The sequence below is a fragment of the Ictidomys tridecemlineatus genome, chromosome 1 (assembly GCF_052094955.1).
Source record: "Ictidomys tridecemlineatus isolate mIctTri1 chromosome 1, mIctTri1.hap1, whole genome shotgun sequence".
In the NCBI taxonomy this organism is placed as follows: Eukaryota; Metazoa; Chordata; class Mammalia; order Rodentia; family Sciuridae; genus Ictidomys; species Ictidomys tridecemlineatus.
The window spans coordinates 5327723-5354916 of record NC_135477.1 but is presented as its reverse complement, the minus strand read 5'-3'; the positions used below and the strand labels follow the sequence as shown (position 1 = coordinate 5354916).

General features: G+C 49.8%; 1 protein-coding gene across 9 annotated transcripts in view; it reads right to left on the bottom strand.

Annotated features, from left to right (window-relative positions):
- Positions 1-1914: 1914 nt before the first annotated feature.
- Positions 1915-27194, bottom strand: part of C1H10orf90 (chromosome 1 C10orf90 homolog) — a 185414-nt gene continuing 160134 nt past the window's right edge. For 7 of the 9 annotated variants that reach the window (XM_040272139.2, XM_040272141.2, XM_078024354.1 and 4 more), the window contains 6 exons: positions 26755-27045; positions 23802-23986; positions 21624-21801; positions 5470-5533; positions 2411-2510; positions 1915-2325 (listed from right to left, as the gene is read on the bottom strand). In XM_040272139.2, coding sequence (XP_040128073.2) covers positions 2287-2325; positions 2411-2510; positions 5470-5533; positions 21624-21801; positions 23802-23986; positions 26755-27045 — 857 coding nt within the window. In that variant the 3' untranslated portion in view covers positions 1915-2286. The remainder of the gene's footprint in view (positions 2326-2410; positions 2511-5469; positions 5534-21623; positions 21802-23801; positions 23987-26754; positions 27046-27194) is intronic. The other 2 variants (XM_040272146.2, XM_021723380.3) reach the window with 1 other exon arrangement.

Sequence of the window (27194 nt, the reverse complement as noted above, 5' to 3'; positions counted from 1 at the left end):
GTTCAAGGAAACAGAACTGACCTTACTGCGAGCTAGCTGTGTGGCTGAAATGATCCTCAGGGTGAGACGAGCACCAGCAGGGTGAGGTACCTTTGCCAAGCACCCGCTAGTACACTGGCTGCAGCTGCAGCCAGGCCGTGAGCTCTGTGGCCTCCGAGGCCCCTCACCCCGAGGGGTTCCGAGATGAACACCAGCGGCCTCTTGCTCCTCCTCCCAACTTTGCCTATGATGGACAAATACTCCCAGGTGTGCTCTGGGGCCAGGGCCCTGCCACACACTCCATACAGGTTTATTCACTCTGTTTCCATAGCAACCCTGGGACGGAGGCACTATAATTCTCTGCATCTGGCAGTTGAGGAAACTGAAGCAAGGTTAAATGTCTTACTCTGCCAGCTCTTGATTGTATTCTGTCACCTCCAAATCCACCCTTTTTGCCTGCTCTTTTAAAATGCATCCAGGCCCTTTGAATGATCTCCCTTTGCCTGCTAGCACAGTGGTAAGCCTTTTGGTAGGAAACGCTACAGAGACACTGCGGGACAGGGAGGCACTGCTTTCTGGGTTCTGCTTAGCTCAGGCAGGCCCCTGTAGTGCACACTCACTGGCCTTCCTGAGCTGGTGGTAGAGCAGATGGCCACAGAGAAGACTGCTCCTTGTGCAGGTTTCTGGCAAGTTCCAGAAGGTGGATCTTCAACAAGTTCCATCTGCACAGCAGCACAGAAACTTCTGTTATCTGCTGAACCACACCATTCCCTGTCACCCGGGGCAGGAGGGGACTTTCTAGAGGTAGCACTACTCCTTTCACCTGGTGTTCCTACCTGTGTTCTTTGGAGGAGTCTTAACTTCTCATGGTGCCCGTCCTCTGTGTGCTTAATAAGTGCATTAAACTTTCTCAAACTGCCCTGTGGGTTCCTTCCTGGATCTTGGCTGATGCCCCTGCTGATGGCTGCAGACCGGGTGCCGGGCTCCTGAGCCTTGCTCCTGCTATCATTGTTAGCCTCTCGTGGATGGGCGGGAGGTCAAGCAGAGTGAGCATGGGCAGAGCAGAGCAGGAGGGTGTCGGGGAGAACCCTGCAGTGCAGTTCCGAAGGCAGTTGGCTAGCGGACAGGGAATGGACAGGCATCCTATGTGCCATAGAGGGTCGGACAGGGAGGCTGACACCATGGGAAAGGGACAGAGGGGTCCTGCTGCATCCTCAAAACTTCTCTCTCATTCCTGGGGGTACTCCTGGTGAGTCTGGGGGGCTTAGGATCCTAAATCTTGCTCCCAGCAGTTTTCTCTTTTCTCTTGTACGAGGTCTCTGAGAAGCAATGTTCTCCCATGGGGATCTGGAAGCCAAGGACTTCCATGGTAGCCAGAGGGGGCAGAGAAGGAGGGTGTCACCCTGGGGTCCCCACAAAGACATTTCCCACCATTGTTAACCTGTCGCCACTGTTCAATCCAGATCAGCATATGTGAGAGAGAAACACTTGAATTTTTTAATAATTGCATTTATTTCCTTTTTGCTGTAAAAACTAGCTTTTCTTAACTTCCTGAATACATTTATAAATACTGGACATTGTAAGTGTCTGGAAAAACAAATAGCAGAGTTGGAGCTGTTAGGCCACTTTAACAAAACAGCTTTTGAGGAAGGGGTGCGTGTGCAGAAAACACTGATGTTCCTACAGAGTTATCAGCTGATTCTGCCCTCAGCTTCCGGTGAAACAGACTCTAGCTAAGCCAGGTCAGGCGCTGTGGGGGGCTGGGGAGAGAGGGCAGCTGAGGGAGGCAGTCTGCTCTCTCTGCAGTCTCTGGCATTAGGGGTGCATGTTTTAAAACATGCTGTGAGGACCCCCATTTTGGATTTTGCAAGAATTGGCAGATGTTGGGATTTGTATATAAAAAGTGATGGATTTTGGTCCCAGAAATTTTATTAAAAAAAAAAAAATCCCCCAGAGACCAAAACACACTTGAGTGTATAAGGCCCATCTGCTTGGTGGAAATGGCCGGGAGAAGCCCTAGACACAAAGATAAAATTCAGAAGTAAAAAAAAAAAAAAAAAAAAAAAAAAGAAGGGGACAAAGACTAGCGGGTTCCATGGAGTCAATATCCCTGCAAGACTGCTGACCTAGTTCCTCAGGCGTGCTGTTTGTTTGGGTCATTCAGGAAGTGATTCTTTCCTTTATGGAAAAAAAAAATCAAAAGTAAAATACGTGTTTTCATGTTGTGAAGGTAATGCTAAGTTTAATGGCTTATCCAGTGTTTGAAGTCTTCCAAGGTCCAGGTTGTGGTCAGCAGGGCAGCCCAGGTCAGACTGCGTTCCTTTGAAGGAGCTGGTCCAGTAATTGCTGGAGAGATGGGGAAACAGAGATGTCAAGTGCATGTTCACGGCTCTGGGCCACACGCCTCATACCTGCTGGCACGAGCCGTTACCTTTTTGAAGACTTCAGCTCGGAGTCTGTTGCTCTGTAAGATAACCCTTTTCTTTTGCTCTTCTTTCTTCTTTTTAACTTCTGGCAAGTTATTATAGATTCTGAAACAGACACAGAGAACATTCTGGATGGTAGCAGAGCTTGTGTCTGGGCACAGAGCATCCTGCCTTGTCAGAGCCTCTGACACTTCAAAGAAAGACTAGGCACATGGGCTTCCTTCACGTGGGGAGGTGCCAACATGAAGGCTTCCCCCTGTCCCCAGAACAGCTCCACACTGGGGACAGCAGCTCATCTCTGTACTCTAGGGCCAGTGCAACAGCCAAGCTGGAGGGGCCAGGTCTTCCCTTGTCCCTCTACCCTCAGGGATAATTAAGTAACTTGTAAATCGGGGGATTCTAAACCTTCTGCTTTACATTCTGAGTGTTATTCAACCTTGCCTCCCAAAACCTTTTTTTTAAAAAATTTTTTGCCACCCAATGATTGCCTTCTAGAGACTCGGAAGGCGGAACAGATAGAAGTGGCAGGAATCACAATGCTGGAACAAACATGCCAAAAGGTGTGTGTGCCTCCTCTTACGAGACCACACGTCTAATTAAGCTGCTTCCAAATACCTCCTGGGCACAGTTATTATGGCCTTCTCTTATGTTAAAGTGGGAGTTCCCAAGTTACAGGCAGGGCCCGAGGGACACTTCTTCTTTCCTCTTTCCTAACAGAAACTCTTTCCGTGCCCATGTCAACCAGTATTGCTTCTAGAACCCACCGACTAGCAGGGCCACTGCAGCCAGAGCTGCTGGTTGCCATACACATGGCACTCAGCTAAAATATCTTTTTTTCTCTCATGTTTGAAAGCCCAATGCAATCTGCTCCATTATCAAAACTATAGAACAAAGTACAAAGATAATGATGGTAACAGTGTCAGCAGGTGACATCTTAGTTACCAGGCACCAGGCTGACCCTTGACATGAGTAAACTCAACCCACATGACCACTGGAGGAGGCAGGTGGTGTCCCACTGTTAGAAAAATGAGGAACCCAGGCCCTCAATTACCAGGAGACTTGGTGAAGCCCTGCTGCGGGCTCACAGGTTGCTGGCACTCAGACCTCAGTCTCTGATCCGTCCCTCTACACAGCGCTCCCCCAACTAGACAGAATGAAGCTGCTGGTGGGTGGGGAAATGTTGGGAACACACATCCTTCATGTATTCCTGAATCCTCCAAACATGATTCCAGAAAGGAGCCCATTGGGGATCAGAAGGAAGAGCTATCATGTCCCAAATCTCCCTGGTGGAAAGTCCTTCAGATCCACGGACGTCGCTTCCTGACTCTGGCCATCCAAATCAGCTGAGGAGTTTAAAACCCACAGACCCCTCCTTGGTTGTTTCTGATTTAGTAGTTTCTTAAAAGAGATCCCCCCAATACATCATGGTCTTACCCATCCCATGGGCCATACCCTGCCTAGAGTCGAAGCCGCAAGGAAGACAATCTGTGTCCTCTGACATATTACACTGTGAGAAAAGCAAGCTGTGGAGACAACATGGTATGACACCATTGTGGTCAAACACCATGTAACTGTCCGTGAACAAACACAAGTCTATTTCAAGGTGGAGAGAAGGGAGACACACAACTGAGGTCTTTGAAGCAGATGGGCTGGGGCTGGGGAGGAGGCTGCGAGGGGAGCAGGAGTTGTGAGGGGACTGGAGCTTTATCTCCATTGTCTCACTTATTTCCAACTGAAAATATAATTTAACAGTAAAATAAATAACAGAGAATGCAAAAAAAAGAAAAGCTCCAGGTGAGCCAGGGCCAGCATCCAGCTAGGGCACATCTCACAGAGCAGAGAGAAACAAGATTGTGGAATCCTTCAGAGACCAGCTGGGAGAGCAGTGACCCGGGTGCAGCGTCACCAGCTCTCCTGTCTGCTTCGAGCCTCAGTTTCCTCCTAGTGAAAGGATGGAGCAAGACTCTGCTACGACGCTGCTTTAAGATCTGTTATTTTAGTTGCTTGATTTGCAAAGCTCCATAGTAGTGGGTCTGGGGTTGAGGAGTGTGTGAGTGTGTGTGTGTGTGTGTGTGTGTGTGTGTGTGTGCACGCACGCAACACAACTTTGTACTTCTGAAACAGCAAGACTTCAAACCCAGCAGCCCTTATAAACCCTGGATAGAATGCTGTGAACCAGGCCTCTGTTACAAAGGTCCACCTTCTTGTCGCTTTCATTTCCTGATTGACAGAGGTGTTCCCTGGGGACAATCAAAGTGGTCTAATTATCATGGGAAACAACAAAATCACAGTAAAAGCAGAGATTTGGGGCCGGAGTGTATGTGGGGTTATTCTTTCTATCTCAGTGGTGTCTCTAAGTGCACTATCAGTTTGATTTAGTTATTATAATCCCTCCTCGTGCCAGATGCTTTACTGTGCCCTGACGACTGTCCTTGCATGAACGTGGCCAACACTGCTGAGCTTTAGCATTTTGGCTAAGCAGCCAGGTCTCTAGAAGAATGGCAGCTTTTGTGTGCACCAGGTTGGTGAGAATTAGTGGGAGTGTTGGCAAACCACCAGCCGAGCAGAACAGGGAGAATTCGCTGAACGGGGGCCGCCAAGCCTGCCAGAGCCAGAGCGCCAGGAAAGCCGGCTGGTGGCCCCTCCAAGGCCCCACTGGCTCCCACGCTCCAGCGGCTTCCAGCTTGGATCCTGTCTTTCAGGCTCTGGTGCTGTTGAGCCCTGGGAGAAACAGCGTCTGGCCTCCATGAAATCGCCTTCAGAGGTGCAGCAACACGGCTCCAGCCCACAGCGATGATGCCAGCTCGGAGCAGGGGATCTCTCAGAGACCAGTACTGGATTGGTCCAGAGTCAAAGACCACCCCTTTCTATGTTTCTCCAAGAGCAGATGAGCATTCAGAGGCGCACTCCTGCCGCTGTGCTCAGTTAAACCCGTGTTTTCAGATTTTCAGCCAAGAGGACCTCAGACCTCAAACATGGACCTAAATGACCTTATTGGTCAGCACTGTCATGCCACCCCAACTCCCTCCCCAAATTCCTCCCATGTCACATCATAACCAGGTACCTTTTAGATCTCATATGCATCTCCTTCTCTGAAATGCACCTTTCTTTGGGTTTGAACAAGTTATCTGGAAAAAAAAATAAGAAAGGCGGGGGAAAGATGATTAATTACAGAAGGTACAGAGTTATCACACAGCTCTGGAGTGCTGGAGCTGGCACTCTCCCTGGATCTCTCCTCCTCTAAGCCACAGCCTATGACAAACTCTGCAGGGCTCACACCCATAAATGGCTGCGCTGACCACTGGGCGGCCAGCAAAGGTCTGGGGTGCAGTGTTAACCGCTCCTCTGGGTGCTTCCTGCAGCCACAGTCCTGGTTTTCTGGGGGATGTGCCAGGGCCCATGGCCATTCCGCTCATTCCACTAGGTTTTCGAGGCCCCTAAGGACAAGGAAATCACCCAGCTGCCCTGGACATTTTGAGAGCAGGAGACCTCATCACACCTGCAGCCTTCCATCCAGGCTGCTCGGCCTCTGCCAGATGAACACCACCGTCCCACTTTTCTAATGTCAGAAGAGTCATGGACAACACCGTAGCCCTGTATCTTAGTGGCCTTTGATTAAGTGCAGAGTGGCAAAAAAACAAAAAACAACAACACTGTGGTACTGCAATGTTCTTCAGTGTGAGTGAGAATACATCACGATCATCGTGAGGTTCACATATGGCACACTGAAAAATGATTTTTTTTTAATGGCTTGTACTCTTTTGCAGTAACAGAAAACAAGTCTGAAATGCCCAAGACTCAGCCCTACAGATTAGCCAAGGGTGGGGCACACGAGCCTGGGGTGCTTGTGGCCTGGGGTAACCTGGGCAGCTGCCATGCTTCCTGGAGCACCCAGATGGACAAGCTCACTGCATCATTTGGCAGAAGCAGACAGGTGGCCCAGGATCCTTGCTAAGCTGCAGAGTAGGCGTGGGATCCCTGTGATCCCCAAGGAGCCCTGGGCTGTATTTCCGTTCATTTCTCCCCATGCCCAGGACTTTCTCCCTTGCTCATCTGACCAGTGGAGCCACCAAAGACAGCTCCAGGATGTACAGAATTTCCCCAGACTATGCAAGAAGGTGAGACAGGGCGACTAGGGAAGGCCTTCCCCTCTGAGCACAACAACTATGTACAGTGGCTGAGCTCACGTCCTGCCCAGGGGTTTGAACATTCGTTATGACCCCATTCCTCAAAGGAGATATGGGAGAAAAAAGAAAGAAATAGGAATATTCACAACTAGAGGAAACGTCGCCCATGTTTAGAAAGGCGGGGGACTCTCAGAGAAGGAGGAAGGTGACTTTGCCACAGACTCCTACCCTAGCCTCCACTCTGGACAGGACCAGGCAGAGACAGGTGCTCTGAGAAATCCCAGGAAGGAGTGTCATCTGAGTCAGCTGGGGTCTTGGGTAAACAAATATGTGAGAATTTAGGGCTCCCACTGAGGGACAAGAAACCTCGCAGGAAGACAGGCAGGTGCGATTGGGGTTCCCCAAGAACTACTCAAGATTAGAGTGAATTTGATGTAGACAGACAGGAAGGGATTAAAAAACACACAGATTTCATTTGATTTCACAACTCCGTGATAGGTGGCCTGTTCTGGAAATTGAAATTTTCTTTTTTCTTTTCAGTTTGTTCTTTACAGTATCCATACCACAATTACGTTTTGGTTTTATTTCTAAGAAACAACAACAACAACAAAACCATGAGCCCCCAGCCCCCTGCCCCCTGCCGAGTTTGATGCATCTGTTAAGGACCATGTCTTAGGAGTAAGGTGTTAAAGCAGATCCGCTTGTTACGGCTTGTGGATGATCACAGGCGCTCTTCAGAACAGGAACTGAGCGGCACACACTCAGAAGTGGCCAAGGGAGCCCGGGCCAGCAATCGCAGCCCTGTGGTGGGTGAACGATGGCAGTGCTTGGCCCAGAGTGCAGCCACGGGACTCATCTACCTTGGACAGGTAGAGAGAGCCGTAGGGCCTGGAGACATGAGTGGAGATGATTCCAGGCTTGGGGTGAGCGACACATTCATCTGACAATTGCTGAGTTTTTATCTCCTTGGTGCTAGGCACTAGGGACACAAAGATGAATAAGACCGAGAGCTCAGAGCCTGGTTGACAGATTAACGGGGCCTTTCAGAGCCAGGGCCAAAGACGCAGCCTCAGGGAGGATTGGGCAGGTCCACCAGGCAGGAGGGGAGCTGGGGAGACTCCAGAGCACAAGACAGCTAGAGCCAAAAAGAGGGGTCCCCCAGCAGCCTGAGGGGTTGGGTGTGGGAGGAAGGCGGCCAGGACCACTCCACCTGCCCCAGCCCCAGGGGTCTCATTTCATGGCATGGAAACCCACCCTGTGTGGTGTGCTCTGTTCAACCTTTCCGTGAAATCTCATCAACCCCCCCCCCTTTTTAAAGAGAGAGAGATAGAGAGAAAGAGAGAGAGAGAGAGTTTTGTAATATTTATTTTTTAGTTTTCGGTGGACACAACATCTTTATTTTATTTGTATGTGGTGCTGAGGATCGAACCCAGTGCCCCGCACATGCCAGGCGAGCGTGCTACCGCTTGAGCCACATCCCCAGCCCCAATTCCCTTTCAATCTAAATTCTGCCTTCATAAAATGAAAGTAACTGGAGAGAATAATTTTCAGCCTGCTTAGGGGTCTTTTAGAGATCATCCTTAAAGCTTCCCACGTGAGATTATAGTCACACTTACCTCCTACTGTTGTTCAAATGGAGGGTGATTTTTATTTTTTTCCCTGAGAGAAGCCCTAAGTCACCTATTTATACATTTCAGGGAACTTTTTCTCCTGAAAAAGAAAAAATCCTTGCACCTGGCTCCTCGCTGGACCCAAACCACGGGGCCTGCGGTCAGCGGACTCTGGTGAGGCCAGGCTTCCATAAGCCTCTGCCTGCTTCCAGGTCAGCAGACAACCAGGTTCTGAGGGGACTCGGAGCCTCCGCGAGAGACTGCTGCTGAACAATCAAAGGCCCGACAGCCGTCAATCTCCAGAAACACAAGTGGCATGCATGACATGTGGCACGTGGGTCTGCGAAGCACGTGCACAGACAGGGACAGGCGGCCTTCACATTCAACAGCTGTCAGAGTCACCAGGGAGCAGCCAGCATCCTCCGACAGCAGCTCTTCCTCCCTTGGAACCTGTGTCCACACTCCACAGCGAAGCTTTGCCCTCCCCTGGGGCAGTGACCTTGATGATGATGGAGTTCACAGTGGGCTTAGGAGGACACCCCCCCCAGGGGCTTTGTTTTCTGTAGTCACTGAGCTCTCAGAGACACTTCTTCCCCTGCCTTAGACACTCCAAAACCAAGACACACCGACTCGGCAGCTCCTGCAATGGCTTGGAGTCTACACCTCCCCAAAAAGAAAAGAAATGGGAGTGTTTTGGGGGGGGCCTGGGGTGTGTTTCTAAGACGGCTAGGCTGCTCGTTACACTGATTTCACAGCAATAAGCAGCTGACTGTGCGGCTGCTAGGGTGACATTCAAATGTCAAGATTCAAATTCTGTTCTGTGCACTGGGTTTTGGTTCAGCTCTCTGCGTGGGAACCTCCAACAAGTCCGATGCGAGCAACCGCAGAGTGGTCTACCTGGGGCTGAGGAGCCCTGAGGAACCTGGACAGGCACCCCACCACACACAGGCACCTCAAAGACGCACAGGTGGCTGGCCTCTGACGGGCTCTTGCGCTGGATAAACACTCTCCTTTCTCCAAACTCACGTCCAGCTTCCGCAGAATCCTGGCCCTGCTTGATGGTCGCACGAAGTGAGCAGCTCGCGCCACGGTCAGGAAGGCCAGTGCTGACCTTCACATGAAGACAATGGCGCGTGCCAGTTGCCATCCGGCCACAGGAGGAGATGGGGAGGGCATGGTGTGGACATGCCTGGAGGCTCCGACCCTTCTGGTGAAGGAATACAGACTTCAGAAACGAAAACTAACCCAGAGGGTCTCCAGAAATGGCCACTTCCTTTGCATACTCAAATTAGGAAGCAAGGTGTGTGTGTGTACGGTGGTGATGGTGGCGGGGTGTCTGGGTAGGAGAGGGTGACCCATTCTCCTTGCATAAAGCTCACCTCCTGCACACAGAGACCCATCCTTGGGCTTAGAGCCGAATCACTGCCTCAGGGCTTCCATGAAAAGATGGGGTACTAGGGAGCTACAGGATGGACTTGAGAAGGGGTGGTGACAAGAGAGGCCACCATGAACACAGCAGCCCAGCAGCCAATGGCAGATCCTCCTTTGAAAGAACCTGGATGCGACATGGGCCAGACCACAGTAAGGGGGCAACCCAGACCCCACATCAAACACGCCTGTGAAAATGGCCATTGGAGATACATGGTTGCATCCCCTGACCTCTCCTGCCCCGACTCTTGGACCAATGAGCACTGTCAGTGGCAGGAGAGGTCAGGGGATGTAGCCATCCCCTGACCTCTCCTGAAGGATGGAGCCTTCTCTCTCCAGCTCCCCTAGGTCTAGGCTTGGTTTATAGCTGTCTGTCCACCGACCGCTCTCCCCAAGTGGAGGAAGCTCCCAGAGGATGAGAATCTCTCCTCTGTCCCTCCCCTGCCCAGCTCCCTACTCCTTCCACTCACACTCCGTCCTGTGGCTGAGAACACGAGGTGCTTCTCATTTGTGTCTGTTGACTGGCTACTCCTCAAGAGACCCAGTGAGGGACAGAAAGGTCCAAGGAGCTCCATGGGTACCCTACACACACCCTGGGTACTGCTGGGAAGGCAGCCTGCACCTAGGTCAGACTGACCACAAGTTCCATTCACGCTGGGGCCAGCAGGATCAGAGACTCTACACTAAACCAGATCCCTATTTAGAACCAAGTCTCTCAAAGTAAACCCCACTGAAGGGCTTCAATTCGTTATCAAAAAGACACAAGTCCCCAGGAAGCCCTGGATTGGTCAACAAAGCACTACAGAGTATTTTGTACACAGAGAACACTGTTTTCTCAAAGGAAATCCAGCTGTGAAACGGTCAACTTCATCCAGCCCTTAGGATTTACGGGCCTCACTCATTATGGCAGGAACTTCAGTTTCTTCCTGCTTACATAAGACAACGGAGAGCTAGTAAGCTCGCATTAAGCTTGCATGATATACATAGGTGATTCTTTGGGCTTGCCTGGTGTTGTGCCCCTGGTACAAGCTACTCCAGCTCTCTGAGGTCCTGGTCCTCCTCTACTTAGCTGGGGCACAGGATCTGCCTTAAAGGTTCTTGGAAGAATTTATAAAAGTGGGCCATTTGAGAGCACTCTATAAACTGGAAAGAAGCTGATGGCATTGACAAACAACCCGGTGTCACCCACAAGGGCACTGAACACAACATTCCCACAGGGATGACACTCACCAGCACCACTCACCATGGGGACACTAATCAGAGCCACTACCTGAGTGCCCTGTCAAGGAGGCAGCAGCATTCAGCATCACCTGCAACCTTGTGACACAGTAGGTCTGCCCCACCCAGGCCTTCTGCACCAGGCGTTCTGGGTGTAGGCGAGCTGATTCTGATGTTCGCCCACAGCTGAGGACCAAAATTTTCACTTGATAAATCTGGAAACCCTGTTTTGAGAGAGCCTCTCCATGCCACTGTCTCAGAGCATCAGGCCCCGGCCTTAGGCCTCCCATGTCACAGTGTGAGCAGCTGCATGGGAAGGCAAAGCTGGGGACAGCAATATTCTACCACTGCCATGAAGTTATCAGACTGGCAGCTTCTTGCTCCTTCCCTTCATTTTGTCAGCTGAGAGGTAGGGCCAGGCTTTCCCCTACCTGATAGGATTCTCTCCTTTCTGTAGTCATTTCACATGGTGACATTTGTGATGCACTTTCCAAAAGGAACGTGACTGCCACCTCTTTTTCAGAAGACTAGGCACCAGCACAGTGGCACTGTCACAAGTTTTGGGGGTCAACAAGGAGACTGCTCGGGGCAGGACCAGTTGCTGGGTGAGCTTCCAGCCACAGATGGAAATAGGTACCACACCACACCTCCTGGGGGCCACCACTTTATGGCCTTGCTAGAACAAAGCACAACAGGTAAAGAGGAAGACCACTTTCCCACAGTCCCAGATTTCTGGGGGAAAATGACAAATTAAAACTCCAGCTGGATTTTCTTTAGCAAAGCCTGGTAGATACGTAAACAAAGAATCCTATAACAATGTCACAAAACAGGCTTTTGAGAATTAGATTAAAGCATTCCAAGGTAAAAGAAGCTTAGGGAAAACAAGGTTAAATGAATTTAAGCAATTTACTTAGCTGCAGGACTCCTACGGAAGTATAAAACTCACTGGAAAAAGTATATACATAGTCAAAATCAGAATGTTCTTAATACTATCGTGGTAGTATGTAAACAGCTTACATCTTCAGTAGAAAGGTTAAAAGACAAACTATTAAAAATAACCAACCAAAACAATTTAAAGGATCCACAATATAAAATATGTACATTGTGACATCAAAAACAAAAAAAAAAAGAATATGAGAGGTAGGAGGAGAAAAACTAGAGTTTTTGTATGCAATAAAGTTGAATTGTTTTGAGCCGTTTTAGTTGTTTCATGAAAGACTCACGGTAACCCCAATCCAAATCCTCTAGTGGATATAAAAGATAAAGTAATCAATGCATTCCACTGCAAAATAATCATCACATCACAAAGGTAGGTATCAAGAGGAGAAGAAGAATGAAACAAAGGGGTTACAAAAATAAAAGAGGAAAAGAAAATAATAAAAAAAAACAGCAGTAGTAAAAAGTCTTTACTTTTTAATAACTAACTTGAAATTAAACAGGTTAAATCCTTCAAAAGATATGGGGTAGATTTTAAAAGATCTATATGCTACTTATAAGAGGTTTGCTGCAGCCTTAAGGACACATGTAAGCTGAAAGTAAAGGCACCAGAAAGATAATCCATGTAATTGGAACTCAAAGAAAGCAGGAGGAGCTATACCTACATAAGAGAAAAGAGACTTTCAGTCAAAAACTGGAATAAGACAAAGTAGGTCATCATATAATGAAAACAGGGTCAATTCATCAATAGGATAGGACAATTATAAATATATATCTATCCAATATCAGAACACCTAAATATATCAGGTAAATAACAGCTCTGAAGGAAGATATAAAGAGCAATTCAGTAGTAGTAGGGGACTTCAATACCTCACTATCAACAATGGATAGATCATCCAGACAGAAATTCAAGATGGAAACATTGGACTTGAACTGCATTTTAGACCAAGTGGACCTAACAGACATACATAGAACATTCCATCCAAAAGCATCAAATGCAGGTTCTCCTCAAGTACACACAGAACATTCTCCAGAATAGATTATATGTTGGCCCACAAAACAAGTCTAGCAAATTTAAGAAGGTTAAAATTTATCAAATATCTTTTTTTAGCCACAATGGTATTAAACTAAAAATTACTCACAGGAGGCATTTTGGGAAATTTCACAAATATGTAGCTATTAAACAACATACTCTGGAACAACCAATGGCTCAAAGAATAAGTCAAAAGGAAAATTTAAAAATCCCCAAGATCATCTGGGTGTGGTGGTGCACATCTGTAATATTAGTAGCTTGAGAGGCTGAGGCAGGAGAATTGCAAGTTCAAAGTCAGCCTCAGCAACTTAACAAGGCCCTAAACAACTTAGTAAGACCATGTCTCAAAATAAAAATAAAAAAAAAATACTGGAGATATGGCTCAGTGATAAAGCACATTTTGGTTCATTGGCCAGTACCAAAAGAAAAAAAAATCCCAACATAATAAAAAAATAGAAACAGCATGCTAAAACTTTTAGGATGCATCAAAAGCAGTTCTGAGAGTGAAGTTTATAGCAATAAAATAAGTTTATTGCACTAAACTAAAAACAGAAGAAAGATCTCAATCAATATAACACTATGACTCAAGCAAGCAGAAAAATAAGGACAATCTAAAGTCAAAGTTAATAGAAAGAAGGAAATAACAAAGAATAGAGAAGAAATTAATGAAAGACAATAAAAAGATCAAATAAACTCGGAGTTCATTCTTGAAAAGAAAATTGACAAACATTTAGACTTAAGAAAAAAATCAAAATAATAAAATAAGAAATGATTGGAGACATATAACTTATACTATAGAAATACAAAGGATTATAATAGACTACTATGAATATATGTCTACAAATTGCATAACCTAGAAGAAATGGATAAGTTCTTACAGAAAAAAAAAAAGACCTACTAAGAGTGAGTCAAAAATAGGAAATCAGAACAGACCAATAACAAGTAAGGGTATTGGATCAGAAATTTAAAAAATTTCTCATTTGAAGAAAAGCTGAAGACCTCAGGTCTTCATCACTAAATTCTATCAAACGTCCGAGGAAGAACTAATACAATCCTTTTCAAACTGATCCCAAAAAATTGAAGAGAAGGAAGTACTTCCAACCCATTTTATGAGGCCAGTATTACACTGATATCAAATCTAGACAAGGTCACTACAAGCAAAGAAAATTACAAGACAATGTCCATGAGAAATGGAAATGTAACCTCCTCAACAAAATACTGGCAAACTGAGTTCAATAGCACATTAAAAAAATTAGTCACCATGATCAAGTGGGATTTGTCTCTGAGAAATGAGAATGGTTCAACATATACAAACTAACAAATGTAATACACAACAAAGATCAAAAACCATAATCTGACAAATTTCAACACTCTTTTATGATTCAACAAATTTAACAAATTAGGTATAGAAAAGATGAATCTCAACACACAAAGGTCAGATATGACAAGCCCAAATTAACATCACACTCAACGTTGAAAAGTTGAGAATTTTCTCCTCTGAAATCAGGACGAGGACAAGGATGACAATTGTGCTAATAAACTTTTCATAACTATGACCCAAATACCTGCCATAAACAAATTAAAGGAGGAAAGACTTATTTGGGCTCATGGTTTCAGAGGTTTCAGTCCGTGGTTGGCTGGCTCTATTGCTCTGACCTGAGATGAGGCAAAACATCACGGTAAAGAGTGCAGCAGAGGAAAGTTGTTTGCTCTGTGGCTGCCAGGAAGTGAACTACTTCTTCCAACTAGGCCCCAGAGACTACAGTTTCCACCACCTCCCAATCATGCCATCAAATATGAATCATCCCTCTATGGATTAATCCATTGATGCAGTCAAAGCCGTTGTGATCCAATTTCTTCACAGAGGCTCCACCTCTGAACATTGTTGCATTGGAGACCAAGTCTTCACCATATGTGCCTTCAGGGGATATTTCAGATCCAGACTATAACATCTGCATTCTCTCCATTTCCGTTCACGGTGATACTAGCCAGAGCAATTAGGTAAGAAAAAGAAATTCAAAGCATCTGAGTCAAAAAGACAAGTAATTTTTTCTCTGTGTGCAGATGTCATGATCTCATATCTAGAAATCCTCTAGAGATGTCACCAAAACCCCCGCTAGATTAAAAAACAAATCCAGTACATAGAATTTAAAATGAATATATAAAAATTAGTGTTTAAATATGCTAATAATAAAATATCTGAAAAAGAAACCAAGAAAATAACCTCATTCTAACAGTTTCAAAAAACAAAATACTTAGGAATAAATTTAACAAGGACATGAATGATATGCACTATTAAACACTGATGAAAGAAAATTTCAATGATTTTTTTTTCACAGAAATAGGAAAAAAAAAAAAAGCTAAATTCACAGGGAGTCACAAGAGACCCTGACTAGCCAAGGCCATCATGAGCAAAATAATAAGGCTGGAGGCATCACACTGACTGATTTCAAAATCTACTATAAAGCTACAGTAATCCAAACAGCATGATACTGGCATAAAAAGAGACATAAACCAACGGGACAGAATAGACAGCTCAGGAATAAACCCACGCATTTATGAGCTTTGGCAAAAAACATCAAGGACACACCATGGGAAAGGACAGTCTCTTCAATAAACAGTGTCAGCACAGTCACATGCAGAAGAATAAAATGTAAAACTGCTAGAAGAAAACAGTGGGGAAGCTCCATGACATTGGTCTGGGCCGTGTGACCCCCCAAAAGCACAGGCCTCAAAAGTAAACATTAGTAAAGGAGTTTTATCACATGAAAAACCTACAGACAAGAAAATGGCCAAGAGGACAAAGTGACTAACCGTGGGACGGGAGGAAAAGTTTGCAGATCATACAACTGACCATGAGTTGATATTCAAACTGTAGGAAGAAGGAAAAAAAAAAAAAAAACCACAGTAGCAGGAAAACCACCTAATTAAAAAAAATGGGCAAAGGACCTGAGTAGACTTTTCTCAAAAGACATACAAGTGGATAGCAGTTATAAGAAGAAAGGTTAATGTTACTCAACTATAGAGAAATACACATTGAAACCACAATACCTAAATTCACACCTGTCAGGGTGGCCATAGAAAAGTGTGGGCAAGAGAGTGGAGGAAAGGGACCTAGGGACCCTGTCACTGTGCATCTGCACAGCACAGCCCTCATGGAAAACGTGATGGAGGTCCCTCAAACAATCCAATCAGAACTGCTGCACGACACAGCAGCCCCACTGCAGACACAAAGGAGATGAAGTCAGGGTGTCAAAGAGGTATCCGTGTCTCTGTGTTCACCGCAGCAGTGTTCACAATACCCAAGTGTTATTCATAATTCCCAAGTGTCCACTGACAAATAAATGGGTGATGGAATGTGATGGGTGTCCCCTACCCCCCACATACTGCAATACTATTTTGCTTTAAAGAAAGAAATCCATGACACCGTGGATGAATCTAGAGAACATCAGGTTTCAGTCAGAAGTCAGTTCTGAACATCTATCACTCAGCATGGGGACGATTATACTTGAACATTGCAAAGACAGGAGATCACCTCAAAAAATTAGTGAACAACTTCATGAAAGTCCTGTTTGCTCCAAGTCCGGGGCTTACCAGCATCTTAAAGAACTCCAAACTATAATAATTTATAGATGACTAATAACCTCCATGCTCTTGGCCAAGTGGATTTATATCCTCAGAGTACTGCAAGGCTTAGTACTTAACTGCTTTATGAAATACAAAACGAAACCATTTGGAAAATAAAATCAAAGCAATTGGGAAACGCAATCTCTTATAGGCAATTTCCTTATCACTCTGCAGTTTGGCTTTTGCACCTTCTGCTACTTTAATCGGAAGTAACACTTTTCTTTGTTCTTTATTCTAATTCTAACCTATAGGCATAAATCAGTCTTTTGTTCCCACGTTTCTTTTAAAGATGCAGCACGCTGTTGCACAGTCACAGTGTCTGAAGGGCACTAGTGATAGTGTGCATGGGAAACAGTTTTTAAGTAACTCAGGCTTCCTGTTTTCTCTGTGGATGGATAAAATAAAAAAAAAAATTACTTTCATCTGATAAGTACATTTTGAAATTCCTTTGTGATTAATATTGGGAGTACTAACCACAAATATTTATTTAAATGTTTTATGGAAAAACATTCATGAGATGGGTTCAGGCGATCAGAAGGATGTGGCGGCCCCTGCTCAGCTGCTGCGTGATGAACGGCACATTTTTGTTACCATGATGACTTCTGCTGCCATCTCCTATCTGCTGGGTCACATTTCCAGCTAGATGCTTTGGGAATGCAAATTCATGTTAATACAGGCTCCAGCCAGGAACCATCAGTGAAGGCAGCTCTCCTGGAGAAGGAAATTTGCAGCGCCTTCTGGAAAATTCCATTCCTCTACTGGTCCGTGATTTGAATGGCTCTGACTTGGCTCCCTTTGGGAAGTGTGGATAATGCAATTCAGATTAACTCAGTGTGATGTGAGAGGTGCAGTGGGGAGTCTCGGGGCCACTAGTGCATGCTCACTAGTGCTTCCAGTCTAGGGAGGTCTCCCCAGCACACCCACAGGACCCTAATTCAAAGTGAAGAAGGAAAAGGCAATTTACAAGAACATGAGCCACGAGTGAGCAAATGGCAGTGGGGTCGGGTCAGGGAGGATGGGGACAGGGAGGGCTTCAGGGAGGAAGGGGATGCCCCTCAGGGGTTTTCTGCTCACCGGAGAGCCATGAAGAGCACCCCGACGGGCAGATAGGAAAGTGGCCAGGCCACACGGACTGAGTCTGGGCACTGTTTGGCTTTCCATGTTGCTGCAGCATTGAGCACAGGTAGAAGCAAAAAAAAAAAAATCATCCCTAGCAAAAGCTCTCAGCTGAGAAGTGAAGGCCAGCGCAGGCCAGGTCACATGTCATAGGGAGCAGAGGAAATGGCCTGGGGTAGGAGTCCAACGGAGAGGGGCTGGACTGGAGCAGGCCTGTGAGGTCAGGCAGGACGGTGGGATTCAGAGAGTGGATTGGTTCCCCATGTGTGAATGCTCCTGGGTTAAGGAAGAATAGCAAACGGGACCAACCAGGTGGGGCTGGGGTGGCAGGGTCAGGTGGGGAGGGGCCTGGGCTCCAGGGAGGCTCTGAAGCTGGGTACCCATCTCAGTGGGAGATGGTTAGGGACAAGTTTGAGGAGTTGCGGTGGGTGTAGGGTGAAGCCATAAACATGCCAATGGGATGGTGAGGGTTGCCACCCACTGGCCACAGGTACTGAACCCAGCTGCCTGCAGGTGTTGTACCCCTTCTGTCTACAGGGGCTGGACCTCTTCTGCCTCAGGTGCTGATGCTTCCCACTTGCTTTCACACTGTCCGACTTTGGATGTCATCTGCAAGGCTGGCCTCTGAACATGACCCAATCCCCGGGCACTGTGTGGCAATGATGGAAGAGCCTTTTCATGGCCCCTAGGTAACTCTAGGGGACTGACCCGGTGGAGCCCAGGCTTGGGCAAGAGAGGGGCCCTCATGTCGGAGACTTGGTCTTGTGAGAGGCTGAAAGCAAAGCCCTCCGCCACCTTCCTCCTGTCCTCCATCTCAGCTCCCCTCCTCCAGGTCTCAGCCTCTGCGCCTTCTCCTGATGACCCCCTCGGCCACCCTCGACTGCACCTGACCACACCTTGCCTCAGTTCCCAGTGAGGCAGTGGCACACCACTCAGAAGTGGTGCATGTAGTGTCCACTAGCCTCCTGGGCCTCACGTCCCTGGAGCTCTTTGTCCTCTGCATCTCCTCCCCCAACCCCATGATGAACTGAGCACCTCTGGGACCTCTCACACTGTGCTTCCACCTCCTCACCCAGCTGCACCGTGACCCGCCTCGTCCTTTCTACTCACCCGGCTGCATGGAGGTCTCCTCCATCAGGAGCCGGCGACTATGGCCAGGCCTTTCATAATGCTGCCTCCTGGTCCCTCTGTCACCTCCAATCATCCATGAACGTTCCCCTGCCCCACACAGGGACTTCTCACCCTCATCAACACACTCTCTCTCTCTCACACACACACACAGCACTCGACCCTGAACCTCAGAGCTGCTCAGAATTCATCTGTAAACCTGAAACACCTGCCCCCTGGCCTTGCCTGAATCATTCCTGCAAACTCAGGGACTTGCATCTCCTGGCTTTGGCAGCGGCTCGAGCTCCCACCTGAACCTCCGGATCTGTCCCTGAGCCAAGCCTGCTGTAAGCCCTGATCAGAGGCAGGGAGCCCAGCACCAAAAGCCAGCCTGAGTCTTCTTAGCAGACGCCTTGACACGGCAGCCAGCGCGCGCTCACGCTATGATTTATTAACTAATTTAGCATGTAAGAAAAACATCTGCATCTCGCTTTTATCATCCTGCCAGCAGACAGGCTGAAGACGAGATATGCACTGCAGACTTGTTTAACGGGCCCTTAAACGTCCCCTCTCACTTGCCTGAGCTCACACGAGGCTCCGATTTCAGAAGATGTCTGATTTAACTGACCTGACGCAAGCAAACATGAAAGCAAAGCTCTCATCTCACCTAAGTACCTCGAGGACGACAGGCAGGAGTGGCCACAAACCCAGGCCGGCCACGTCCCCTTGAGCACATTCCAGTCGCCAGGCCTGTCTTGGAATTTGGGGTGTAAAAAGGTGCCTCAGTTAGTTAACGCCACTGATGGGGCTGGATCCCCTTTTTATTATACACAGCTTTAAGATTTTCATTTATAAGAAGGTGAACTTGTGAGGATGATTGTTTTAGGGGAAACATCAAAGTTAATTGATGCTGAATTGTGACCTTCCCCGCCCCCAAGAATACACCAGAGTCCAGCCCCCACGCCCTGCGTCTCAACGTGAACTAGCTGAGGCTAGATCTTGTTGTGACCTTCTTAGAAATATGGTCCTTGCAGATAGAGTCAAATTGAGATGAGGTCCTGCTGGGTTAGGTGGACCCCAGCCCCACGAATGAGAAGAGGAAATCAGGACACAGGAGGAGGCCGCAAGAAGACAGAGGCAGAGAGGGGAGGCAGGGAGGCGCTCCCAGCCAAGGTCGCCAGGACAGCCGGGAGCAGCGATGGAGGCTGAGAGGGGGCCATGGGACCTTCCCCTGGGTCTCCAGGAGGAGGCAACTCTCCAGACACTCGATTTGGACTTCTGGCCCCAGAATGAGTGTACATCACCTGGGACACTCAGGACACTTGGAAGCCCCAGCCCGGGAGAGAAGGGACCCATCCTGGTACCTTGTAGGTTTGGGTCTGAAATGTGCCCCTGCTGGAGCTCTTGGAAGGTAACGGGAACTTTAATAAGCAGGCCTGGCAGGAGGGTTCAGGTCCCAAAGACGGTGCCTTCAAAAGGGTAGAGTCCTGGTGAGTCTTTCTCCCTTATGCTTCCTGGCTGCTGGGAAGTGAGCAACTTTTCCCGCCACACACAATTCCACCATGATGTGCCACCAATCACAGGGCCAAGAGCACCGGGGCCGACCAACCACGGACTGAAACCTCCCACACTGTGAGAAAACATAGACCTTTTCTGTTTTTAAGTTGACTTATCTTGGGTATTTGTTACAGTGACAGAAAGCTACCAAACACCACCACACTACACAAGTTTCCTTCTGCCCCGGCTCTCCGTTCCTTCCTACACAGAGTGAAGACACTTGGCCGAAAGGGAAGACCCTTAGATCCATTAGTCCGTGAATCTGAGTAGGGCACACTCTAAAGTGATCTCATATTGTGTTTGCTGGCATTAGCTTTGGTTGCATGGCCATCTTTATCCAGCAGCATCATCAGAACTGGAGAGAGTTAGTGGCCATTCAGCACGGACACCACCACCCAGCCTGCCCAGAGCAAGCCCAGCACTGCAAGACGGGACACACCCACTGGTGGCTGGCTTTCAGACCTTGCAGCACCTTGAGAAGTCTGTGCCTGAACCCGGTTGCTCTTTGTGGAGCTGAGGCCAGACAGTCCTCTGCCAAGGACCAGGGGAGCAGGAGGAATTCTATGGTAACCCCCTTTCCCCCGTCCCCCCAATGCCCCTTATGGGACCTTGGTAATGTCTGCTGAGCTGCACTTTGTTGAATACGGTCATTTCCCCAGAGGGATTTTATTTAGAATTTTACTCATGATTTCCCCTCCTGGGGTCCAAAACGTTTTCCTAGGAAGACAGAACTCGTTCCTTGGTCCAAAGGAATAAAACTGAGGCTTCTCCAGGCCTCTTGAGTCCCACAGGTGGGTTGGCAGGCTGTGAAGTGGGCACTCTAGTGTCCCCACCCCTGCCTCCTCTTTTCTTGGGATTCTTGCCAGTGTCATAGTCTGTTTATAAGGTCCATGAGAGAAGGACTGAGGTCAGTCTTGCTCACTGTGGTATTCCCAGCTCCCTGCATGATGCTGGCCTCGAGAAGGTTCCTGGTAACTCCTTCTCCCATGAGACTGAGTGCCCTTTCTCCCAGGGCAGCTCGGCCCTGGCCTCACAGTGACCCACGAGCTGGCCACCCCTTGTCTGAGCTCGCAGCGGGGAAGGGGTTTCAAGATGACGAATGTTGATGTGGACAAGCCGCAGCCTGGCCCTGAGACGTGTTTTGCCATCTATAAAGGGCAAAGGGGATCTCCTGCAAACACGAGCTAGGAGCAGGAGTGTGAACTTGCTGACCTGGCTGCTGGGGTGCTGTGGCTTCGTTCCCAGCTAGAGTGGTAAGCTGTGTCCCGTGATTTTTCTGAGGAGTGAGATGCCCACGTGGAATGTCTCAAAATGGGCTGGTCCCAGAACAGGCTCCATGACACCAAGGGTTGTCTCTGCACGTGTCAATGGCATTGTTCGGAACCACCCTCCCAGGAGAAGGCTCCGGCCCCAGGGTCCCCTCCCTGCCTCCTCCACCTCCCAGCCACCTGTGGCTCACCACTGAGAGGATGGGGCACGGTGAACTGCTTCTTGTTGGCGCGCACGGGGAGCCGGCTCTGCTTCTGCTCTGGGCACTCCGTCTGCTGGGCCTTCCTCTGCTGCACCCTGCGCTCCAGCTTTCTCAGCCGCTCTTGAGAGCGAGAGATGAACTGAGGCCTGTGGGCCTCCAGCGCTTCCTGGTGGGACACGGGAAAAGTTTTACTTTTAGGATAAGCGACATCAAAAGGGAACACGCCCATCAATCTGGCCAAGAGAAGCCAATCAAAAGTGTGGCGTTCAGAGACAATTTTCTGCCATGACCTCAAGGGTACAGTTGTGTGGACAACACGGGTCCTGGTAGTCAGTTCTGGCCAGCACCCAGAGCCCCGGTGCAGTGGCACACAGCAGAAACTAGCACCCAGATCATGAGAACAGCTGCCCCTTTTACTTCCACCACTCAAGCCGCTCGTGGCCAACAGACCCAGAGCTGAGTGCCCGGTGTCCCCCATTCCAGAGAGACATGGGTGGGGACAGAATGCAAGCTCTGAGTCACTTTCTCCTGGGGGGGGGGGGTTGAAGCCTTTAAGGCCACAAACATACATCACCCATCCAACCAGGTGGAAACAGGCCTTTCGGGAGAGGCCATGACCGTGGCTGGGGGAAAGCAGCTCTCCCCGGGTGGAAGCGCTGGGAGCGAATCTCTGCCTGTGCAGAATGGTCTCTGGGCTCCAGGACAGGTCGGAAGTCCTACCACGCCATGTGAGCCCTATGCTAAGCCCACCTCCCTATGCTAAGCCCCTCACACAGGTTTGCTGAAGAGACTGAGGGCCACTCTGCCAGACCTGGCTAGGTGCTCTCTGGGGACTTGTCCCTTGGAACCCCCACATTCTTTCTGGAAGGCAGGTGTGTTTATTCCACTGGACAGATGCAAACACAGAAGTAGCTGGTAGCTTAGAAGATGGCACAGTGGCCCTCAGCTGTGCCAGTCCTGTGCTTTTTCCTGTGCCACCTTTCCTGATGTAACTCCTGGTCTCTGAATGTCTCAGCCCAAGCCGTCCCCCTGCCTGGGCTACCATGCACAGCCATGCCGCCGGCTGAGTTCTGTCCCTGCTAGTAAGCCCTGTTGGATCTTCCTGTTTAGCCTGAGCATCCCAGGGCCTCACAGGCCACCTTGTGCAATGATGAATCACACCTGCTTTTCTCCATGGGAGGCTGTGAGCCCTGGGAGGCCCGGGCATGTCCCACTGACAACATCTCTCTCACAGGCCCTGCCCGGAGCTCCTCAAAGGCTCTCTGGGCATGCTGCTCTGACCTATCCTCCCCTGCCCCACTGGAACTCAGGGCTCCCTGGGACAGGCCATGGTGGCTTCCATCTGTGTCACATATGTGTCCCTGGCAGCTGTGGCAGAAAAGGAGTCTCCTTGCCATATGCCAGCTGTGGCTGCTGGTGGGACAAGGCACTTGCCCCTGGATGTACTAATGTCAGAGGAGGTCCCTATGGACACCTTGCTGGCCCAAGAGTGGCCGCTACACAGCTGTCCTCCCACCCGAGGATAGCCCTGGAGCCTCAGAAGCTTCGGGGCACCATGAACACTTCACAGGGCCCACTGAGGCCCCAGGGTGCAGGAGCTGACCAGTGGAGCCATCTCTGCCTCTGCAGGGACATTCACAGCAGCGCCTGCCGTGGGGTGTGGCTGGCCATCAATACACCATGGCAGGTCTGAGTTCACTTGCCCTCCTAATTTTTATAACTTTAAAAAATGTGCACATGCCATTTTTATAGTTAGGAAACATCCAGTCACATCATCTCTATCCTTCATGTCATGGCCACCTGTTTTTGGAAGCTTCCTTAATCTTTCAAAGTCCCATCTGAAGATGGGGTATTTAGGGACTCCTGCCTGCTAAGGGTCATTTGAGGATCAAAGGCGCTGAGGCCTATAAAGCGTCCTGTGTAAACTTTGAGCCCCTCTGTCATCGCTATGATCGCTGTCACTGTGGATAGCATTTGATCCTGATTCTAACCTGGAGTCAGTGTCTCTAGATCCATTCATCAAACAGTGAAGCAGAGGCTCAGAAAGGTTAGGGAAACTGCCCAGTGTCCCACAGCCTCCAGGAAGGGGGATCAGCTTCCAGCCTCAGAGGCCAGGGAAGGCCTTCCCCCCCGGCAGGAATCTGGCGGGACACACAGAGGCCTTACCTGCAAGGTCAAGGAGTTGGCAGGCGTTTGCTCAAGCTCAGAACCCTCTTGTGACAGGTCCAGGGTCTCTGCTCCCTGGGGTGCTGCTGGTGAGGGCGGCACTGGTGGGGGCTCGGGCACCGTGGGGTCCTCACTCTTCTTACATTCTTTTATTTTTACAACCAGGTCACAGCACGTGTACTCTCCTAGGAGAAATGCAGAATTCCATTTAGAGGGCACCGAAGGATCCTCACCTGCTCCTCCACACTATTAGACACCGAAGACAGTTCTGAAAATAGACACGCCGGTGGGTTAGTAATGGTCCTCGTCAAGCCAACGAGGAGGCCTCGTCCCAGACCCTCCAGGCAGCAATGGTCCCGAGGAAGAACCTTCAGTCATCTCCACCTCACGACTGGCTGACTGTGTCACGGAGGTGTCTCCTGCTCCTGGTGTTTAGAAGGCCTGGCTCAGATTGAGAAGAAACTTTCCTCTTCTGGGCTTCCTATCAAGGGTGCCCTGTGCAAGGCCGCGGTTGGGTTGTTTCAGGACAGCGTGTTCATCTGCCTCGCGTTTGCCGCGGGGATGACATGAGGACGGGGGACGGTCACTCATCCTCCCCTTGGCTTTCCACAGTCTGCTGCCGGCTTTACAGAAGTAACTGGAATGAGTGCTCTCCCAGGGCTGGTTCCACTCCCTTCCTGGGGCCATTTTGATTTTCCTTCGTGGAAACAGTCAGGAAATGAGTAGATTCCTCAGCCCCTCAGGTAGGGCAGCCTCTGAGGAGGCAGGAGGGAGATTCACGGCATTCACTGGCCCCTTCCTGACCAGCACTCGGCCTGGGACACACGAGGGGTCTCTATCCCTAGCCCCCCCTTCCCAGGCTCCCTCTGCTGCTCCACCTGCACCCTCCCCACCCAACCACAGCCACACCACCCCTTGCCCTGGGCTTGGCAGCACCTTCCTCATCTCCCACCTGCACACACCCCTTTAACTCCACTGCCCCGTGATGTCCAGCCTGCAGCCCCAGCTCCAAGCTTCCAACGTTCAGGAGCCTCCTCCCTCTCCAGGCAGAGCCCATGCCTGACTGCTGTGTTTCTGCAGAGTAGCACCTTGCGCCCACCCAGCAGCCTGTGCCATGAGGTGGGGTCAGAAGATGCCTGAGGCTCTCCAGGGGCTGGACCACGTCCTACTCAGTCTCCATCTGCCCAGAGCTCCACACCAGGTGTTTAAAAGAAGTTAGCCCTTCTAGGAGAGGTGAGGTGGCCTCAGGAGTCTCACGGGCCACCAGATACAGCTCATACAAACGAGGCTGTCACTGTCACTTTATCCTCTGTGGCACGACTAGCTGTACTGTCCACTCAAAATCCATCAACATTCCCTACTCCCACAGCCCAAGCTGACTAGACCTTCAGGCCTTCATCTTGTGAGTATCCACCTCACTGACATTCTCTCCCAACACCACTCCATTAGAGGCTCCCACACCATCTGTCCTTTGCTCTCGTCCCACTGGAGGACTTCCCCATGGCCCCTCCACTTTAGGAGTGACCACGAGGCCCAGTTGGCTGAGAGCTAGCACTCAGCCGAGAGGCTGGCCCCGTCCCACATGACCCCAGGCCTTGCTGGGAGGTGTTCTCCAGCTCACGGGGAAGCCACAGGCCGCTGGCTCCCTCTCCACTGCTGTCCCCACCGCATAACCAGCTGCCCGGGGGCCAGTCTTAACAATCCTGTCTTTCTCGCTGCTCATCATAAGACCTGTCTGTCAGATGCAGAAGGTCTCTACCACAGTGCCCCTTCCACCCAGTGACCCTCTGCTGTCCTTTCCTACTGGGTCTCGGCTCAGCCTTGCCCTGCTCCTGTGCGCCCACTCTGCTCCTGAGACAGTACCTTTAGAGCGAATCTTCTGACCTGACCCATGGGACCCTTGATGACCACTCCAGGCCCCGGCCCTGCACATGGCACCTGGCATGCCCCTTGCCGCTCCGTTGTTAGCCCTTGCCTTTCCCGAGCTCCGAGGGTGGGAGCCTCCCCTGGTCTGACTTTTAAATCTCTAAGGTTTCAGGGAAGGCTTCACCTTCTCTTCAAAACCATTTTTGAGGGGAAGACGCTTCTGCCCAGACCGTCCCCGAGTGCCAGGGCCGTCCTCGGCTTCCTCTGGGCACCCCTCAGACGCAGCAGCCCTGCTGCTGACCCTTCCGCACAGGACTGAGAGCCTGGAGTGGACGCACCGACCCCGGAGCCGGGCGTGCAGTGGCCGTTTAATAACTGCTTCTGTGATGGCTAATGAGGGAAGAGTTAGGGATTAATCTAGGTTCCGAGTGACACGACTTTTTATTAATTATGATCAGGCCTCTTTCTTTCTGCCCTGTCTGTAGTTGTTTGAGAACATCTTTAGAGTAACAGGAAACCCTGTTCTTATGCTGACGTGACAGGGCACCCAGACCATCCCATCACACACTTGTCTCTCTTTATGCATCGTGTTCTCTGCACATTCAGGTGGCCAGCAGCTCGACCGCCCGAGAGAGTGTACCTGTGTCCGACTGGGTTCCCTCCTCTGAGAGGGACCTGCCTGGAGGCATGGAGGTCCATGTGCTCATACTGTTAAGTGTCACATGGCCACACCCCTACACCGTGGTCCCTGCCCATGAATCACTGGGCCTGGGTCAGTCTGGCGGGCAGGCTGTCTCCCCAGCAGCCATTTCTTAGCAAAGCCAGGGAGCCTGCTGTGCACCTGCGGGTGGCCTTTCAGCCTCAGCTGGTACCAGCTTTGTTCCAGGCAGGGTGGGGACCCATGGCCCACGTGGGGCTGCCTCTGGCTGCGCACAAGGTAGAGCTCCGCCACCGTGAAGCCTGATGCTCTGCTCCCTCTCTGCTCTCAGGCCTCCGTGAGGCCAGCAGGTGAGCCGCAGCGGGGAAGGCTCTGTGCTGCCTCCCAGAGCATCAAGAAGGGACCCCCTGGACCGCCCCTGCTCCTTACCTTCGGGAAGCCCTCTTTCTATCTGAGCACCATTGTCTTCCTGCAGAGTCGGCCTTGCCTCTTGCGAGGGGCACAGAAACCCAGGCATAGGGACTTTGGGACTCAGGAGGCTTGGATGTTGTCTCTCTCTGGCCTCAAAAAGGTCGCTAGACTCACAGTCATCGCTTGGTGGCCTGTCCCCATCGGGAGGGAAAGGTTTAATGGGCTTCTGTTCCTCGGGGGGAGCAGACAATGACACACCCGCTGCTCCGTGCTGCTCCTTGGTGCTTCCAGAATATACTTTTGTTTCTACTAAAAATAAAATGAAAGTTGTGCTCAAAATATCGGCCAAGACCACATCTGAAGTACTGAGGTCTACTGCCCCCTGCTCTGGAAACGGCGGAGAGCTTTGCAGTCAGGGCCCCGTGGGAGGTTTAGCACCTCAACTATGGGGCCAAAGT